At 37.0% G+C, this 19,084-nt stretch overlaps 1 protein-coding gene across 4 annotated transcripts in view; it reads left to right on the forward strand.

Annotated features, from left to right (window-relative positions):
- Positions 1–15,016, forward strand: part of MIGA1 (mitoguardin 1) — a 91,350-nt gene extending 76,334 nt beyond the window's left edge. For 2 of the 4 annotated variants that reach the window (XM_032870151.1, XM_032870154.1), the window contains exons 9-16: positions 1,564–1,682; positions 1,944–2,016; positions 2,708–2,794; positions 3,925–4,023; positions 6,020–6,154; positions 7,569–7,622; positions 9,612–9,728; positions 12,496–15,016. In XM_032870151.1, coding sequence (XP_032726042.1) covers positions 1,564–1,682; positions 1,944–2,016; positions 2,708–2,794; positions 3,925–4,023; positions 6,020–6,154; positions 7,569–7,622; positions 9,612–9,728; positions 12,496–12,714 — 903 coding nt within the window. In that variant the 3' untranslated portion in view covers positions 12,715–15,016. Of the gene's footprint in view, positions 1–1,563; positions 1,683–1,943; positions 2,017–2,707; positions 2,795–3,924; positions 4,024–6,019; positions 6,155–7,568; positions 7,623–9,611; positions 9,729–9,813; positions 10,752–12,495 lie in introns of those variants that run through there. The other 2 variants (XM_032870152.1, XM_032870153.1) reach the window with 2 other exon arrangements.
- Positions 15,017–19,084: the final 4,068 nt, after the last annotated feature.

The raw sequence follows: 19,084 nt of genomic DNA on the forward strand, positions 1-19,084 counted from the left end.
AATAAGAGGCTGACCAAACAACTTAAAGGGAAAAATTGAACAATAGATTTTAACAGGGGGCCTTGAAAAATTCCAACATATTCCTGGGAATCTAGAAGGCCACAGGCATATGCAGGATTGTGCATATGTCCAGGAAAACCCACAGAAGTCCCTGAGCCCTCACCTCTGGCTGCCCTTGATGTTCTGCATAAACAGGGAGTAAATGTTAAGGCAGAAAAAGGAAAAAAATGATTAATTGGAATTTATCAAAAATTAAAACTTTTATAGTTCAAAGGACACCAACAAGAAAGTGAAAAAAACAGTAGATTGGGAGAAATATTTATAAATCATGTGTCTTATAAAGACACATATCCAGAATATATAATGAATGGTTACAACTCAACAATAAATAGACAAATAACCCAATTTAAAAATGGGCAAAGGATTTGAATAAACATCTTTCTAAAGAAGATATGTAGAGGCCAGTAAGGAGATGAAAGATGTTCAACATTGTTGTCATTAGAGAAACTAAACCACTTCACACCTGCTAGAGTGGCTATAATGTAAAAAATGGATAATGATAGGGGCATCTGGTGGCTCAGTGATGATCTCAAGGTCCTGGGATTGAGCCCTGTTGGGCTCCTTGCTCAGCAGGGAGTCTGCCTCTTCCCCTGCTTGTGCACTTGGGCTCTCTCTCTCTCTCAAATAAGTCTTTAAAAATATATAATAATTATTGCTGAGGGTGTGAAAAATCTTTATCATTATACATCGCTAGTGGAAGTGGAACATAGTGTAGCCTCTTTGCCAAATAGTTTGGCAGTAGGGCACTTGAGTGCCTTAGTTGGTTAAGCATCAACTCTTGGTTTTTGGCTCAGGTCATGATCTCAAGGTTGGAAGATCAGTCCCCATGTTGGGGAGGTGGGGAGCTGGAGCAGAGGGGGAGCAAGAGGGACAGGCAGACTCAACACTGAGCGTGAACCAGATGAAGGGCTCAATCTCAGGACCAGAAGATCATGATCGTGACTGATGATGGGTAAGGGGGTTCCTGTTGGGGTGGTAAAAATATTCTGAAACTAGAAGGTGGTGCTGATTGCAAAACCCAGCAAATATGCTAAAAAAATCTCTGAATTGTACACTTAAAAGGATGTGTAGCCTGTGGATTTAAACTGTTGAATTCAAATGCTTGTTATAAAGGTTTACTCGTTTTTACAACTGAATTTTGAAACAAAGTGCAGTTCGAGCTCACTAGCTCTAAAATCTTAAGAGTGATTTTTTTTAAAAGATTTTATTTATTTATTTGACAGAGATCACAAGTAGGCAGAGAGGCAGGCAGAGAGAGAGGAGGAAGTAGGCTCCCTGCTGAGCAGAGAGCCCGATGTGGGGCTCGATCTCAGGACCCTGGGATCATGACCTGAGCCGAAGGCAGAGGCTTTAACCCACTGAGCCACCCAGGCACCCCTTAGAGTGATTTTTATGGTTTAATCAAATTGAGTATGTTTTGATGTTAGCAAGATCCTGTTTTCTCTCTTTTATAGTTTTTCTTCTTCTGTCAGTGTCATCTGTTGTAACCCACTGTATTCTTAGCTTGCAGAACACAGGGAAGGACGGCATGCCTACAGTCTAGAGTCTCTCTGCCACTGCCCTTTCTATGAAGAAGCCATGCATTTAGTTGAAGAAGGGAAAATTTACTCAAGAGTGCTTAGGTACCATTTCAGTTTTGCTTTTGTTTATCAAAAAATATTAAGGTACTGCTGCTATGCTTGTGTAATATTTATTAAAGATGTTTATGAGAATGGGGGGAAATGTCTGTTAGGCTCAAAAAAATCTTTTTACATTTTTGTCATTATTGAAAAGACATGTGTTTTGTATTAAGGTCCTGAGGTTAAGCCTTACTTGAGTCCAAATTTGTAGTGGACTTGATCTTGAATGCAGTTTAACAATTGTCTTCCCTGTTTATTACATAGAACTGAAATGTTGGAGTGCCTCGGAGACAGTGATTTTCTTGCCAAACTTCACTGTATTCGACAGGCTTTTCAGGTATTTTGTTTAACATTAAGTGACTTCACCTAGCCACTCATCCCCACCCTCATGCTATAGAGTCCAGCCGAATATAAACAGGACAACTCCTTGCTCTTTATTATCCTTATTTTTAATGGCAAGTATAAAATCTACTAAGTTTATTTTTTCTGCCTGCTATTTCCTTTCATTTTATTTGTCTTCATTTGTCTTTGTCCTCTGCCATGGCTTCCCAGGCCCACCATACTTTGTCCAACAGGGTATTCTGATGCTGGAGACGGGTACAAATGGCTGCTTAACATAAAAATCCTCTTATTAGCAATTAGTATGCGTTCTGGATTGTTTTGTATTTGAATCACTTCTAAAATCACTGATTTCCTAAAATGAAATAAGATCACTTAACAAAAAGATCATCTTTATTTTTCTATATTTTGGGGACTATATAACATTTATTTTGGCTTTTCTAATATTAAATTGAACAGAACTTAAATTCGTACTTATTTCCCTTTAATCTTTTTTGATTATAGGTTCCTAGAGCTCCTTTTACGTTAGGAAATTACAACTTTCCTCTGTGGTCTACCTGCAGAAATAGTGCCACATGCAGTGCATTGACTGTATTAGGGTCGTTTATGTGTAGATGTGCTGTACAGTCAAATGTCCATTCAGATTAATTATAGGTTTCTTTTTTCTTTGGGGTTGGATATTTTTTCAGGTCATACTTTCGGAAACAGCCAACAGGATATTCCTTGCTGAGAGTGGAAGGAAAATTTTATCAGCATTAATTGTGAAGGCACGAAAGGTAAACTTGTTTTGTTGGCAAGTTTTTTACTGTTGTTTACTGGAGATTACCATACATTACATTACAACACATTGAAATTTTAACAGGAGAAAAAGTTCTTGTAGATTGTTGCAAAGGTTCACATATTAAAAGTAAATTACCCAAAGAGCACTGACTTCTACTTGGGTTGATTTAGTTTCTATGTATGAAGTCTACACTGTTTTGGTCAAGTTGTTCCTCGTACGTTATTCCCAGTTTGCTGTAAAGTCTGTGAATGTCATGTGGGGATTATCATTAGATCTGATACTACAACCACCACTCTTATTTCTAATACCTCTTCACTTACCTCCCTCAAATCCTATTCAGTGAGGTTCCAGGAAATAGTGGAGATCTCAGAAATCTGGAAGTACAAATTGAGCTGCCTCTTACTCTTATTCATGGGACTGAATGAGGCAGAGCGATCACAAGAACTTCATGAAGACTGTAAGGAACCACTTCCCTTTATGTAGGGTGTGCCCAGATGTTGAGAAAGAAATCAAGTAAAACAGGCCCTCCTTGAGCCATTTGAACACCTGGTTTTCTGACCCAATCCTTCTGAACCTCAATTACCTCATTTGTATAATAGAATTATATTTATGGTACACTACGTCAGAGGGTTTATGATCATTAATTAAATAATAAGTGGGAAAGCACAATTTTTTTAAGGTGCAAAATAAATGTTAGGTGATATTAACTACTTGTAATTCCCAGTGTGTATCTTATGTTGCTTTCTTGACCTTCCCGTGACAGATTAAACCCAGCGATTTCACCTAGCTTCCTCTGAGAGGAATGGAACTGCATCAGAACCATCACATAGTATCTGTTGTCACCAAGTTTTCATCTGAAGGACTGACCTAAATAGGCATACATATTTGATTATGACATTTTGCTTTTGACATTTTACTAATGTTCTTAGTCTGGAGTTCTGCCCAATGTTGGAACAACAAAATATCAGACCAAGTGAATATGACATACCTTGAAAATGTATTTTAATTTGTTACTTAATAGAATAAAGAGCTAACAAACATACTTGAAGAGTAACTCATTTACTTGGTAGGCTTGAGCCCTGTTAGAAAGTTGAGTTGAGGATTAAAGTTTGTTTTCTTCTGCAGAATCCAAAGAAGTTTGAAGATGTTTTTGATGAAATGATCTATTTTTTAGAGCAGACTGATCACTGGGATAGTACTGAAATGGAACTTGCTGCTAGAGGAGTAAGTTTCAATTTTTTGTAATATTCATTCCCCTTAGTTATGTACATATAATATTTATATAATCTGAGGCCACTGTTTCCTTGCCCCTGTTAAATGACAGTAAAACCAATCATGTGGTAATGGTTATGACAGTCATAAACAATAACAACCACAGTCTTTATACTTTGGGACAATAGTTGAAAACGATTGTTTTTTAAGCCTGTCCGTTCGTCCATCCTTCCATTTTTCCTTCCTCCCTCCCTCCCCTCCCTCCTTTCCTAGTTCCTTCTTTCTTCCTTCATCAGTAAGAAGGCCCTAGCAGAGTGAGTGGTGGCCTGTGCAGGGATGATTTTGAATGGGACAACAGACAGCGTAGAGGGACCAGAGGATTTGCTACACAGGATTAAACAAATAATTATACTTATTGAGAATAATGGGAGCCAGGTTTCTCACTCTCAGGGAGGGAAGATATAAAAAGCTAAGACTGGAGTAGGAGCTGTCCGGGTCAATTTGTAGTTTACTCTGTGTGTGTATAAAGATGTAGAAATAAATATAAAGGTTTGCATATTTAGAAACATATGTGGACTTCCTAGTTCTGTTCACCGAGGGTCTAGGGGCAGCAGCACCTCAAAAGAAATTACTCCTAGCACACGGAGCTTGGCTTCTAAGTACTACTGTTCACTAAAAGGAACCTAGGACTCCTTGGAAAAATGGCTGATGTCAGCACCAGGATAGGGGAAGTATATAATGAGCCTGGAACATTTTGTTGTACCAGAAGCTTAAAGAATGAATTTGCAAGGGGCTGAAAGGCTTTCTAGGCAAAGAAAATTGTTGGTACAAAGACAAAGACATAATCTTTCTTTTTTTGGTGTTCCCTCACTTGGTGCAGGGATTGGTAACTAGTCAGTTGTGCAGGCCAGAACCCTGGGATTCACCCTTTATACCTTCTGGTCCTTGCCTACCATATCATATTTATGTCTGAGTTTTGTCAGTTTTTTTAGTTTCTTCATCTTCTTTCTAATCCTGCCATTCTTTCTAATCCTAAACATTGTGCCTGAGCAACTACTCTTTCTCCCTGGACTACTTCAGAGTCTTTGCATTGCCAGATTCCCTGCTACTCCTCCACTCTCTCCTCTCCATTCCAGTCTACATTGCTGCCAAACAGTCTTCCAAAAAATGCAGATCTGAATATCCACCTCCCCTCTACCACTGCCACTCCAAAATACTGGTTAAAATCCAAAATTATGAACATGGACCTAGCCCTTCCTGGTTGTGTCCAGCCACTTACCCCTGTGCCCTCTGCTGTAGGGTGCTACAGCACACTGTCGATGGTTTTCTTCAACTCAACACCACTGTGTTCCTTCTTACCTGCAACACTTTGACAAGTATTTCCATACCTGGGATGCCTCTGTCCCTAAAAAAAAGCCCTCTCTGACATCTAGTCTAGATTAGACTCTCCATCATAAGCTCTCATAGTCCCATGTCCTTTTGCCTTTACTAGGTTTATCACAGTTTATAATTGTGTATTTGTGGCACTATCTGTTCCTGTTTGTTTTCCCACTAAATTCTAAGCATCTCATTTGGTTGCCATGGAAGTGTGAGCACCTGGTACAGCATGTAGTACAGCATAGTATGCATGGCTGAGTGAAGGAGTAAGAGGCTCACGATGTGGTGGGGAGGACAGGCGGATATCCCAGGAGCTGTAGAACAAAGTAGCTGGAGCTTGGCGGATACCATAATCAAAGCACGGACAAAGGACTCTGAGGATGCAGTGAAGGAAAGATTAATTTCACCTGAAGAGATCTAGGAAGGAAGAGCTGTTATATGAATTATAACATAGTTATAGTTCCTGGTGGTGAGGTATTTTCATATTTGTCTCTCTTCCCCTTTTCTCGTCAGGGATATAATCTGAGTCAACTATAAACACCCTGCTATTATAAAGTGTGAAGCACTGGTTCGGACTTTATTTCCGCTCTATGTAACAGTAATTTGTGTTTTAACTCATAATTTAATGCAGGTGAAAAACCTAAATTTTTATGATGTTGTTCTGGATTTTATATTAATGGATTCCTTTGAAGATTTAGAAAACCCACCCACTAACATACAGAATGTAGTAAATAATCGCTGGCTGAACTCCTCCTTCAAAGAAACTGTAAGTGGTGGTTTACCTTTATCTCAACCATTTAAATTTGGTGATAAATGGTCAGAGCTGGGAAGATCAATAAGATTTACTTATATATCTGCTTATAGTAAATATATTTACTTATATATTTACTTATATATCTGCTTATGATTAGCGAGGAAACTGGGTTCAGTCTTTGATACTGGGATCAGATGTGTATGATACACAACATCTTCAGATGAAATTCCCTTTGGCTCTTCTGTCTGTCCCTGCGCTGACCTGGAGGACCAGTGTTTTCTTCAGATCTCAGACTCAGGCTTCAGACCAGTTCATGACTAACCAGATAACTGAACTGGCTCTGTGACTAACCTGAAATATAGCAATTGTCAAAAAAGACAGTATGTATTTTTTAGAGGAAGATATGGAGATTTATGTTCTCAAATACTATAAAAAATGAGGGGAGAGAAGGAGTGCCTCATGGGCTCAGTCCATAGAAAATACAACTCGTGATATCAGGGTTGTGAGTTCAAGCCCTACCTTGAGTGTACTTAAAAATAAATTTTTTAAATGAAAGAAAAAGGGGAGTAAAAGAAATAGGCATATGCAAAAATAAAACAGGTTTAAACTATATTCTATACTTTGAATGTTTTCAGTTTCTCTTGTTTTTTTTGCACTCAGATCTCTATTTGACATTATTTTTTTGTTGTGCTTTATTTAAGTGTGTACCCAGAAGGAAGTAGGTAAAATAGATATTCATGCTGCAATAGAATGCCTTTAAAAAAATGTTCCAGCTGCCTATTTCAAAATTATTTTGGAAATTTCTGATAATAAATTTTAAAGCGTTTTTAATAAATCCACTTTTTACTCAAGATATGTTTTAACCATAAAAGTTATATGTTCTCTCATTTCTTAACTGATTTGGCAAAGTGACCTTGATCAAAGTTGGGCCATGGCAGATTTCGTTAAGATCTACTTGGGTGTTTTAGTCCCTATCATTAAGGTTATATTTCATAGTTTTTTATTGGAATAAAACTGTTAGCTCTACCCATGACTATTTCCAGCAATACTATTCTTAAAGAAAAAAAAATACTACATTGTCTTCATTATTATACATAAAATGGCTATTGCTATATGTGTCTCTGTGTACACGTATTTTTATTCTTTTCCTATAGGAACAGAACTGAAGATTCCTGAGAGTTGAATTATAGTTAACCAAGTTTCTTGGTACCAGAGCTCAGCCTTTTTCCTTCGTGCCTTTGTATTTAATTTTAAAATTTATAAAAACAAAATACCACTATTATTCACAAATAATAGAAGGGAAAATGTTAATGTTTTGAACATTTTAAACCCATAAATCTATGAATTTCACGCAAAAATCATTCCTAATGCAAAGTCTATAAGTCATAAATGTAAGTCTTGCTTTTTCTCCTTTGCATATATTTAGGCTGTGGCTTCAAGTTGTTGGTCAGTGCTGAAACAGAAAAGGCAACAGATGAAGGTAAATTTCATTATGCCTTGGACTTCTTCTTTTTTGGGTAATTTGAGGCTCTTGTCAAAGAAACTGCTGAGTCAATTCTCAAGTGGGGATGGAAGCTCTTGGAACTGTCCTTCAAGCTGGATGAGTGACTTATTGATACTGGGTTGGCTTCCCTGTTTTGAATAACTTCTCCATCTCTTAATATTCTGTATAGTTCAGTAGAGCAGATTGAGGCATGCATGGGATTTCTACTAGGTGAAAGAAGGTTTAGGGTTAGAAATGGCTCCGAAAGAATTTTTAAGATAACTGGGGACCATGTATGTAATTCTTGTTTAAAATGATTCCAGAGGACAACCTCAGGTCCCCTCCCTCTTCGGGAGCTTTGTAGTCTATCATTCAGTAAACTTAAAAAGAAAAAAAAAAAGATTCCAGAGACCCTGTGTTTTAAACAAGCTTTTCAAATGATGATTATGAACTCTTAACATTTGGGAACCACTGGTTTGGGGCTAGGGAGTAGACTTGTAGACTTGTAGACATGGGCTTGTAGACTTGCTGTTCTGACCTCAGGCAAGTTCCCGTCAGCTGACCTCCACTTCTGTTTGCAGAATGGAATTGGTGCCTACTCATAAGGTTGGTGTAAGGATGAAATAAGATAATATTAACCAGGTTCATTTAAGTATAAAATGAAAAGTAAATATAAAAATGAGCTTAATAAATAGTAGTTTCCATAATAATCATGATAATAATAACATTTATAACTTTTATGTTTTCTTAGCATAAATCCTATACCTTAGACTAGTCTTCTGTCCATATCCATAGATAACCTATATGTCTCACCTCTTGGGGAACTATTTTCTATACCTGGAATGCCATACTCTTTCCTGTGAATTTAAATATATTTTACCTCTTGTTGAGTTCAGCTCATGTTATTACTTGGGGAAGCATGTCTCTTCAGTCAGCTCATGCTAATGTCTTACCTGTCTGAACTCTTACTACAGTTAGAGTCTATGGGGTTTCGAATTTTAATATACGCAGAACCTCTCAGACTAATAACTTTGGTGCATCCTTCGTAACCTTTTGGCTTTCACTGGTTAGCTATGTGTGACAAAGGACAGGTTTCTTAACTCCTTTGATGTATCACTTTCTACATGATTAAAATAATGTTAACATGACCTACTTTTTCAAGAACGTTTTATTAGATTAAATAGAACCTAGCACTTTATCTGGAATATAACGGGTACTCATTAAATGGTAATTGCTGCTAGAGTATATGTATATTTTAAAATTGAGGTCTAGAAGATGTTTTGGAAATAACCCCTTCAGGAGACAGAATCTTAAGGCATAGTTATCCCCAGTTGATGCTATATGACAAATCCCACAGGACGTTATTTAACAAGGGAAATTCAGAAAGTTATTAATAAACTTAGAGAGGTTCCTGAATTACAACTGTATGTTTTACTATTACACAAGAAGAGGTAGTAATTACACAATTAAATGCTTCAAAAATACCTGGTTTCTCAACTAAAAGTTGGGATTCTAATAAGCATATTTTTGTGCTAGTCATTTAAAAATCAGTTTGGTCTTTTTCAGGTAATCTAATTAAGTGATTGAGGGGAACTGTTTAATAGCTGAAACCATGGTAATCTCATTCATCCTAAGAATTATACTGCCAAAGAATACCATAGCATTCTTGTTATTGCTTGGTTGTAACACTGATATGATTACTTTTTTATGAAGTATTTTTATGAGGTGAAAAATGCCTTTAAGAAATAATGTTCCTCAGCACATTTGAAACTGTTGGCTAGGATACAAAAATTATATAAAACATTCTGTGACTCCAGAAGTTACTTGTAAGCTTATTCAGTTCCCTAGCAGGCTGGCTCCTGGTTCACCCTTGCTCTGTCCTCAGAAAGAGCTGATCTTATGATGGATAGCAATTTAGGTTTCTCTGCTAGAGATAGCTAATTCAAGAAAGTAAGAATAACTCAATTCTCCTTTACTTCCCAATAGATCCCAGATGGATTTTTTGCCCATTTTTATGCCATTTGTGAGCAAATCAGCCCTGTCCTCGCCTGGGGCTTTTTGGGTCCTAGAAATTCTCTCTATGATTTATGTTGCTTCTTTAAGGTATGTTCAGTCATTGAATCATCTCTTTTTTTCTAACTCGAAAAGTGGATGGAGACTTTATTCTGTTTTGTTTTTGCTTTTGTAGGAAAATGAATGTTAGTGAAAGGTAAAGTTATGAAAGTCACTTAAATTCAGTGTTTAAACGCCAGTGGAACATTTATTATATAGATTTGGTGCTTTATTCTGGAATAGTTGCAACAAGTCCATTCCTCTTATCGATTCCTTCTATAATTGGATGTGTGCTTTTGTGTGGCGTTACCGTGTTACAGTCAACTTGCTGCAGACAGTTGTTCTTCACCTGGACTCTTTTGAAATGTATAAAACAAATAATAATGTGCCTTGTTGCACATGTAGGCAATTTAGAAGTAAGTTCTGGTTTAAGGTAACTTGAATGATAAAACCCCAGTTGTGAGAGATACCATGGGAGTTTAAGGTTGTATCCCAATGTCAGTGGTTTGCCAAAACACAAGTTACAGCTCGTTGCAGAATTTTCTGCATTGCATAATGCCAAGAAAAGTCTCACTATTTCATAGTCTTGAATTTAGGCTGAGTTTCAAGGAGAAAATAAAAGTAAACATCAGTATGAATTTGAAAGTTTTTGATGTTTGAAAGTTTGGATGTTTCATTCTATTCATTTAAAAAGTTAAATCATTATGTTTATGTGCTGTTAATGTAACATTTGTTTAAATGTTTAGGAAGTAATTATCTTACTGTCATTCAAAAAAACTGATCAGTTTTTGACTCGTGTTTTTTTTGAACTCCCAAAATGTAAGATATGTGGGAAGAATTTGGACTGGGAATTAAGTTTATCATGAATGAATGAACAGCCTGACTTTGGGCAAATCATGCACAGATCTGTCCTCCTTCTCTTCATCTGTAAAATGAGGGGGCTTGACAAGTTCATTGCTAACGACTCATCCAGTTATAGAGTCAAGCAAATCTATGAAGTGTGCCTTCCTAGTACTTCTTAACACCCGATTTCTGTGGGATAGAAATTAAGTATTTCTGTTTTTTGTTGTTTGGAATTACTTTTTTTCCTCCCCATCATGGCATAACAGTCTGTGACTTAATACATACAAGTAGGATACAACTTGTTTAAAATGAGTTTCAGCAAAAAAAGAGTGAGATTTTGCCATTTTCAACAGCACCATTGGACCTACAGGGTATTATGCTAAGTGAAATAAGTCAGATAGAGAAAGACAAATGCCATCTGATTTTACTTATATGTGGAAACCAGAAAACAAAGCAAATGAACAACAACAACAAAAAATATGTAGAATGGTAAGTACAGAGAACAAACTGGTAGTTGCCAGAGAAGAGGGGATTGGGAGGATGGGCGAAATAGGTGAAGGGGAGTAAGAGATATAAACTTCTAGTTATAAAATAAGTAAGTCACGGGGATAAAAAGTACAACGTAGGGAATACAGTCAATAATATTGTAAAAACATTGTATGGTGATAGGTGATAACTACATTTACCATGGTGAGCATTGAGTCATGTGTAGATTTGCTGAATCACTGTTGTACACCTGAAACTAATAAAACACTGTATTTCAACCATGCTACAGTAAAAAAATGAGTTGCAGCACAAGTATTAACTTACTGAAGTGAGATATCCTTCAGATCTTCCACCGGTTTGAGACCTGAAATTTTTAATTTTCATGTATCTTAAGTTTTTATATACAGAATAATATACCCTTAAAACTTAAAAGTTAGGGCTCCTGGGTAGCTCAGTTGGTTAAGCGACTGCCTTCAGCTCAGGTCATGATGCCAGGGTCTTGGGATCGAGCCCCGCATTGGGCTCCCTGCTCAGTGGGGAGCCTACTTCTGCTTCTGCCTCCGCCCTGCTCATGCACATGTGCACACACTCTCTCCTCTCACAAAAATAAATAAATAAATAAATAAAATCTTTTAAAAAAACAAAAACTTAAAAATTATAGGGGCACAAAAAAAAAATTACAGGGGCGCCTGGGTGACTCAGTCAGTTAAGTGTCCAACTCTCAGTTTTGGCTCAGGTCATGATCTCAGGGTTGTAGGATCAAGCCCCAGGTGCAGCTTCATGCTCAGTGCAGTCTGCTTGAGATTCTCTGTCTCTCCCTCTCCATCTGACCGTTCCCCTGCTTGTGCTTTCTCTCTGTCTCTAAAATTAAAAAAGAAATAAAAGTTAACAACTGTTGGAAATTGTTTACTCTTGGGTCTTAAAGTAGTACCAGTGTTCAGAGGTGACACTGAAAATATCAATTATTGAGAAAGAATTAATAATAGCCCCTTACAGTGCTTTAGGGTTTACAGGCATTTGCCATAGATTTTTTTTTTTTCATCTTCACGTCAGCCCTGAATATTATAAAGGAGAAGTAGTAGTATCCCAGATTTTACAGAAAAAGAAAGTGAGACCTAGGAAAGGTTTAATCACTTGTTCAAGGTCCCTTTTCCAATGAGTTAAGAGACTAATACTGGAAGTCAGGCCTTCTGACTCCTAATTCAGTGCTTGTTACAATATTGGTAACTATTTTTTTTTCAAAGATTTATTTATTTGACAGACAGAGATCACAAGTAGGCAGAGAGGCAGGCAGAGAGGGGGAAGCAGACTCCCTGCTGAGCAGAGAGCCCAATGCGGGGCTCGATCCAGGATCCTGAGATCATGACCTGAGCCGAAGGCAGAGGCTTTAACCCACTGAGCCACGCAGACACCCCACAATATTAATAACTATTTAGATTAATATGCTTTTGGTCTGATAGTGCCAATTTGTTTTGTGTTCATTTTCCAGAATCAAGTTCTTTTCTTTCTCAAAGACATTTTTGACTTTGAGAAGGTACGCTATTCCAGTATAGAGACTTTGGCCGAAGACCTCATGCAGTTACTTACTCGCCGCACTGAACTCTTGACGGCCTATCTTGGAGCTGATGCACTGAGGCATACAAGTAGCTGTCTAAGTAGTCATGGTCATGTCATGTCCAGTGGCCTATTGGAAGCCAAAGTGCAATAAGTACCATAAAGAACATACGGTTGGAATGTACTATGAAATAGTTAAGGTAACTATTGATTTTGTACCATGTATTATAAGGAATTGGGGGATATGGACTCAGGGAGGGAAAAGACATCTGGTAGAGTATGAGTGATCATACTGTATTTACACAGTTCTGTCATTGAATCCCTGTGTACTATATCCAAAGTGACGCTTTCTAGTCTTTAGGTAATAATTTAAGTCATGAAATGTTGTATATTTTACAGAAATACTGCTTGAATTAAAACCAGTACTTGGGAGTTAGTTGATTTGTCTTCCTGAAGCTGTCTGTGATGTCCAGTATCATTTTCAAAAGCTCTGTTTTTATGCTTTGCACCTTGAAAATATATACTGTAGCCAAGACCTTCGTGGCCCACTTATGTAAGGATATATTACTCCTAGTGTAAACAAATTTAACTTTGCCTGAAAATGTATTTTTCATTGTAAAGTTATTTATTCAATCAAGTTTGGGCAGTAGTGGTGTTTAATACGTACTGCTTACATTATTGCTCGTGCATTTGCTCATGTTTGAATCAAAGAAATTGTAATGGCTGAGTATCATTATAAAACATTTAAATGAATTGACACTGAGAAGTTTACAAGTTTATATTAGATTTGCTGCAGTTTCCAAAATATATTATTGTTGGTCCTGTAAGTTAGAATAATGAGACCGAAGAAATTTTTTTTATCTTTTTATAGATTAGAGCATTTTTCCCTTGAATGATCCATTGATTAAAAAGATAACATTTATTAACTCTAAGAAGTTAAGATTTTTTGTGTGTAGTTTTGAAACTATTTCCCAATATCTGAAGATACTAATGTGGATACAGTAAAATAGTTTCTAAGTTCTCCTATAGAACTTATAGCGCACTGGGAATTTGTCATATTATGCCCAATTTAAAAAATATTCATACTTTGACTCTTAGTGAGGTTTTAAAGGTATTTTTCCCCCTGAATATAAAACAAAATATATTTTTTTAGTGGCATGGAAGTATATTTCATGTCCTTTATGGTAAATAAATGAACAAATGGGTTGTTCATATGAGTAGGGTTCTTCAGAGTATATTAGATACATTCAGAGCTGTGTTAATTTTGTGTCTAAACCATATATCTCTTATTTAAAGTGGCTCACTCAGCATATCAAAGCACTGGACTCGTTGATTTTGCTCCTAAGGTGAGCTTTATTTATTTCGGGAAGGAGTTACCCAGAAAGATCTAAAATATATTTTTTAAAAAATGAATTTTTAGATTAAAGTGCCTAGTTTCTGACGAATGAATAGAAAATGAAAAGTGAGGGAGAAAAGCATAATCTTTTAAGGTTTTAAATTTACATTTGTGCCACACTTATGTAATAATTAGTTACAAAATACAAGTTTCAGAATCTTTATGCCGTTTGCATGTATACTGTGTCCCATAATATGTGGGTTACAGAATTAAACAATATGAAATACTGCTCAGATATTTAGTTCCCTGACGTTTCTTACATATATTCTTAATTTTAACAATTGGCTATTCATAATTGTTATTATTGATGGAGGAATAGCGTCAGAAGTATCAAAGCTAAAAATTGCATTCTGTGTTGTTTTATTTTTTTATTCGTATCTTGTACTTTTAGCTTCTTGTTGGGTACCATTGGCCTTGAATGATTCATACACGTGTGTGTGTGTGCACACGTGTTCCCATCATTGTGTAGGCAAGACAGGTATTGTTTATATTTATCTTACGGTTGGGGGTGGCTAAATGTTTTAAGCTGTGGTTTTATAAACAGAGCTGTAAGTAAACAATTACTTTTTTATTTGAAGAAGATATTATTTGAAATCTATTTTGAAGAATTGCACTATTTAATAATGCTGCTACTACATAAGGTAATTCTGGGGAATTTATTTCATCAGATAAGATGAATCGCTTCCCAGAAGGTGGTTTTTTTTCTCTTTTACAGTTCACCTTTAAAAAAAAAAAGTTGCCCTTATTCAAGAGGTTAGTTTGTCAAATTCAGTGTTTGAGTTTGATTCATTTCTGGTTAGTTATGTAGCTACTACTTCAAAAAAGTGCTTTCTTTGTGGCCTTTGACAGAAAAAACAAGAGTGACCAAATAGAATTTCAGGGTAATTAGTATAGGTAAAAAAAAAAAAACAACCCTCTGTTTTATAATGGAAGAAACTTGAACTTTTTAAAAGAAACATCTCTTTAAAATGGTTCTGACCACAGCAGACGTACTTAAGACATATGTACCAATTTCAGCTTGCCTTGAAATTGGGTTAAACAGCTAAAGCAATGTTATAAATAATAATAATAAAAAAAAGAGAAACAAAGAAAAGATTAAACTAGTCTAGAGCTTTTTTGGAAAAAACCCTGTTAGACGCATGCTGGTACAGTCAGAAAACTGCCATTGCCACCACCAGTCCTATTACCGTCCCTGTGTATGTGATAATCAGAGGGCCTTGAGTTCATCCTGAGAAAATGTTTTTTTCCTCCCATTTTCTGGAAGAGAAAAGATCCATGTTCAGGTGATTTATGTTTGGTAACTTTCTTTCTGTTTGGGTTTCTCTATGTTTTTGTTCAACTAAAAGGCTAGTTATTTCTTCATTTAAGGCTTACAATATGTTTATAAAATGTCAAAATGAGATTTTTTTAAAAAAAGAAGCCAAGAGTCTCATATGGTTATAGTCAGCTCCAAAAAACTTTCTGTCATAAAATAGTACTTTTATTTGGATCCATTTATTTTTATTGTTGTTAAATTACCTGGCTTTATAAAAAATACTTACAAACTTTTTCTTGCCTTAAAATGTAACATTTTCATACCTGAAACTAATGTAACATTGTCAACTACACTTCAGTTAAAAAAAAAGTCACATTTTCTGCTTAGTGATTACCTAAAGAGCAGTTATTTGTATCACAAAAGAATTTAGTTTATTATTCCTTTAAACCTATTAAATAGGGATGCCAAAGTAACATTTGATACACTTCTCTGTGACCTTTCATAATCAGAAATTTAAAATTATGTTCATGACAATTTGTCTTTAATGTGAACACATATTAGGAAATTATTTGGAATATACATTTCAAAGTGATTATAAGAATTAGACTGAATCCAGATCTTTTGTTTTTTGCTTGGATCAGTTACATCTAGAAATTTCTCTGCAAGTGAGACTTAAGAATTTGTATAATCTGTGATTAATGGAAATAATGGAAATGGGCATTCTTTCTTTGTTCCTAGTGATTCTGTTATGTTATTGTTTTGCTTAGTTTGCAACAACCATGTATTGTCCTTACTCGGCTGATTAGTAAATGTGTCTATTTCCTAAATGTAGGGATTGTACTTACTAATTTATGTAAAGGTGAAACACTACAGTAGCAGAAAAAAAAAAATAACACTGGCTCTTTAGCTAAAATAAGCACTGTAACATGGATGTATTTCTACTACTGCCAAATAAAATAGTGATGGTACATTTTACTGATGTATTGAGTGTTTTATACAATGCTTATATGCATATTTGCAAGATCACACTGGTCTCATCAGACCGCGTCCTATGGGAGTTCGTGGTGTGGTGGCCGTAAGACCACATACACAGGCACAGAGAACACCGACGACTGCAGAACTGTTGGAATCAAGTGCCAAAGCACATTTCTTCTCTGTGGACGAAGTGGGAAAAAGGACAGTTCTGTGATGAGTGAAGCCAGAATACTTGTGTTTTAATTAATAATGTGTTGGGGTTGGGAATGCCATCAAGCACACTATAAACTTACCTAATTCATGCTCGTGCATCCCTATTCAGACCTCCTATCCCTATTCAGACCTCCTGCTTCCCCCCACTTCCTGGTCAGAGCCCACATACATTTAGTCAAGGAGAGGGGATGCTGCCAGGCTGGCCCTAGGGGCACCACATGGCACGTCGGCTTTCCTTGGATGTAAAAACAGTCCAAGGCACACAGTCCGCGGACACTCTTCGCAGCGAGCAGACGGGGCTGGACGTGGACCGGAAGCTGGAGCAGCACCTCAGCCGCGTCTTTTGTTTTCTGTGTCGCCTGCCATCCTCCAGGCTGCCCCATGCCATCCTCTTTGATCCCAGTCCCCGAATATCATGTTTTGTATATTTTAAACATCTCTGGGTTTCAGGGCGCCTGGCTGGCTCAGTCGGAAGAGCATTTGACTTTTGATCTCGGGGTCATGAGTTTAAGCCCCATGTTGAGTATAGAGATTATTTAAGTAAATAAATTTAAAAAAAAATTTTAAACATCTCTGAATTTTTAGATATGTTTAAAATATGTCTCAAGCAAAAAAAAAAAAAAAAGGGGGGTGTGGTGCCTGGGTGGCTCAGTTGGTCAACCATCTGCCTTTGGCTCAGGTTATGATCCCAGGGTCCTGGGATCGAGTCCGGCATAGGGCTCCCTGTTGGGGGAGGAGGGAGAGTCTGCTTCTCCCTATCCCCCTCTCCCTCGCCTGTGGTCTCTGTCTAATCAACAATTTAAAAATAATAAAATAGGTCTCTACAAGCATCTCAATGTCTTATTGTTATATTATTTGTAGGGCTTTGCTGGAAATCTCTATTAACTCATTTGGTTCATCCACTGTCTTCCTTACTGTTCTTATGCCACTTTTGACTTTTATTATGTAGTATTTCTTTTCATACCGGGTATTCTGTGATACTTTACCCCGCCACCTCTTCCCCTTTAATCTTGCTCTCTTCTCATGCTGCTGACATCTTTGATCATGCTGCACAGCTCTCTTGTCTGCTAAGGTGTTTTTGGTTCTCTCTCTCTCTCTTTTTTTTTTTCCCTATCTCTAAGTAACCTTCATCGTTTGTGCAGGGAAGGACTGAATTCCAGTACAGAAGAGAAAAGCAAACCTTCCTACGACACTTTATTCTTTACTTGAAAGCCACAGCAAAGTAGTGGGTACATCAAATACCACCTCAGTGTTTTGCTTTTAACTGTCTCTTATGTGTATCACAAAAGCCTTTCACAAAGTACATTTATATATAGGAGATTACAGAACTTTTATAATTTGCTACATTTGAAATAATACCATAATGCTTGAATACAGAGGAGCACTTTGACATTTGCAAGCACTTGAAAGATATGATTTCCAGAACTTTGCCTTTTTTTTTTTTTTTTCTTGACACTGCAAGAGATAGGCCCACAGACTTTAAAAAGAACTGGATCCTTAATGTGGTTGGGGGTGGCTAATTTTAAAAAGTAGGTTAAAGCAGTTGTGTTTGTTATCCACTGCTGCATAACAAATTATACCAAAATTTAAGCAGCCTGACAGATATCTGGCAAAGTCACTGAGGGTTAGGAATCTGGGAATGGCTGTTTCTGGTTGTTCTGGCTTAGGGTCTCTCCTGAGTTTGCAGCCATATGAAGGTCTGACCAGGACTGGAAGATTCGCTGTCAAGATTTGCATACTCACATGGCTATTGTCGGGGATAGGAAGGAGCGATAGGTCCTTGCCATGTGGGCATTGTAACAGAGCTGCCTGAGTCTTTAAAACTACTGCTGGCATCTCCCAAAATTGAGAAATCCAAGAGGTATCAATGCAAAAGACACAGTATCTTTTATAACCTAGACTTGGAAGTGACTTACCATAGTGCCATGCTAACATAGCATGTTATGTTGATCATACAGACCACCTTTCGACACAGTGTGGGAGGAGGTTACACAAGGGTGTATATACTAAACGGTGGGATCATTTGGGGTCATCTTAGCGGCTTGATGCCACTGCAAGGAATGACAGTACACTCTGTCATTCTGTAGTTAAGGTAGACCTTTTTCGTTGGGCAGCCTTGATGTAGGATCAAGACATTTGCTTGGAATATGGATCCAGTCGGTATTCTGAGATGTCTTCGTTGTATAAACTACACCACTAAATGATCATCTGGGATTTCCAGTTTCCCTTACTTACGAAGGAGAAAAAATTTACATGAAAAGCAATGGATGCTGAGTCCCCTTAGTTTTGTACCCAATTTTATACATTTATCTTCCCCACACCTAGCTTGATGATAATTTTTATATTGTTTACCTCTATCAAGTCTTCAAAACTTTCATCCTAGCTTTTATAAAACCATAACACATTCTCCCTTTATCGCTCTTCCTTTTGTAATGTTGATGTCATTTCAAGAGCATGCGACTGATCCGATCAAGTTGAAGAACAAACCCAAGTGACTCAGGGTAGGTATATGAGGAATGTTCATACACACTGACGAATCTTTGGATTTCCGATAGCCTTAAACTTAGCATGTCCCAAACTGAGCTCCTGACTGTAGCTGCTTCACCTCCTCCCGCCAGTCATTCTCATTCCAGGAAATGACAACTCCAATCTTCTCCTCCTCAGGCCAAAAACTTGGTCCTCACA

Source organism: Lontra canadensis, unplaced genomic scaffold (assembly GCF_010015895.1).
Source record: "Lontra canadensis isolate GAN:19392208 unplaced genomic scaffold, GSC_riverotter_1.0 scaffold40, whole genome shotgun sequence".
Lineage (NCBI taxonomy): Eukaryota > Metazoa > Chordata > Mammalia > Carnivora > Mustelidae > Lontra > Lontra canadensis.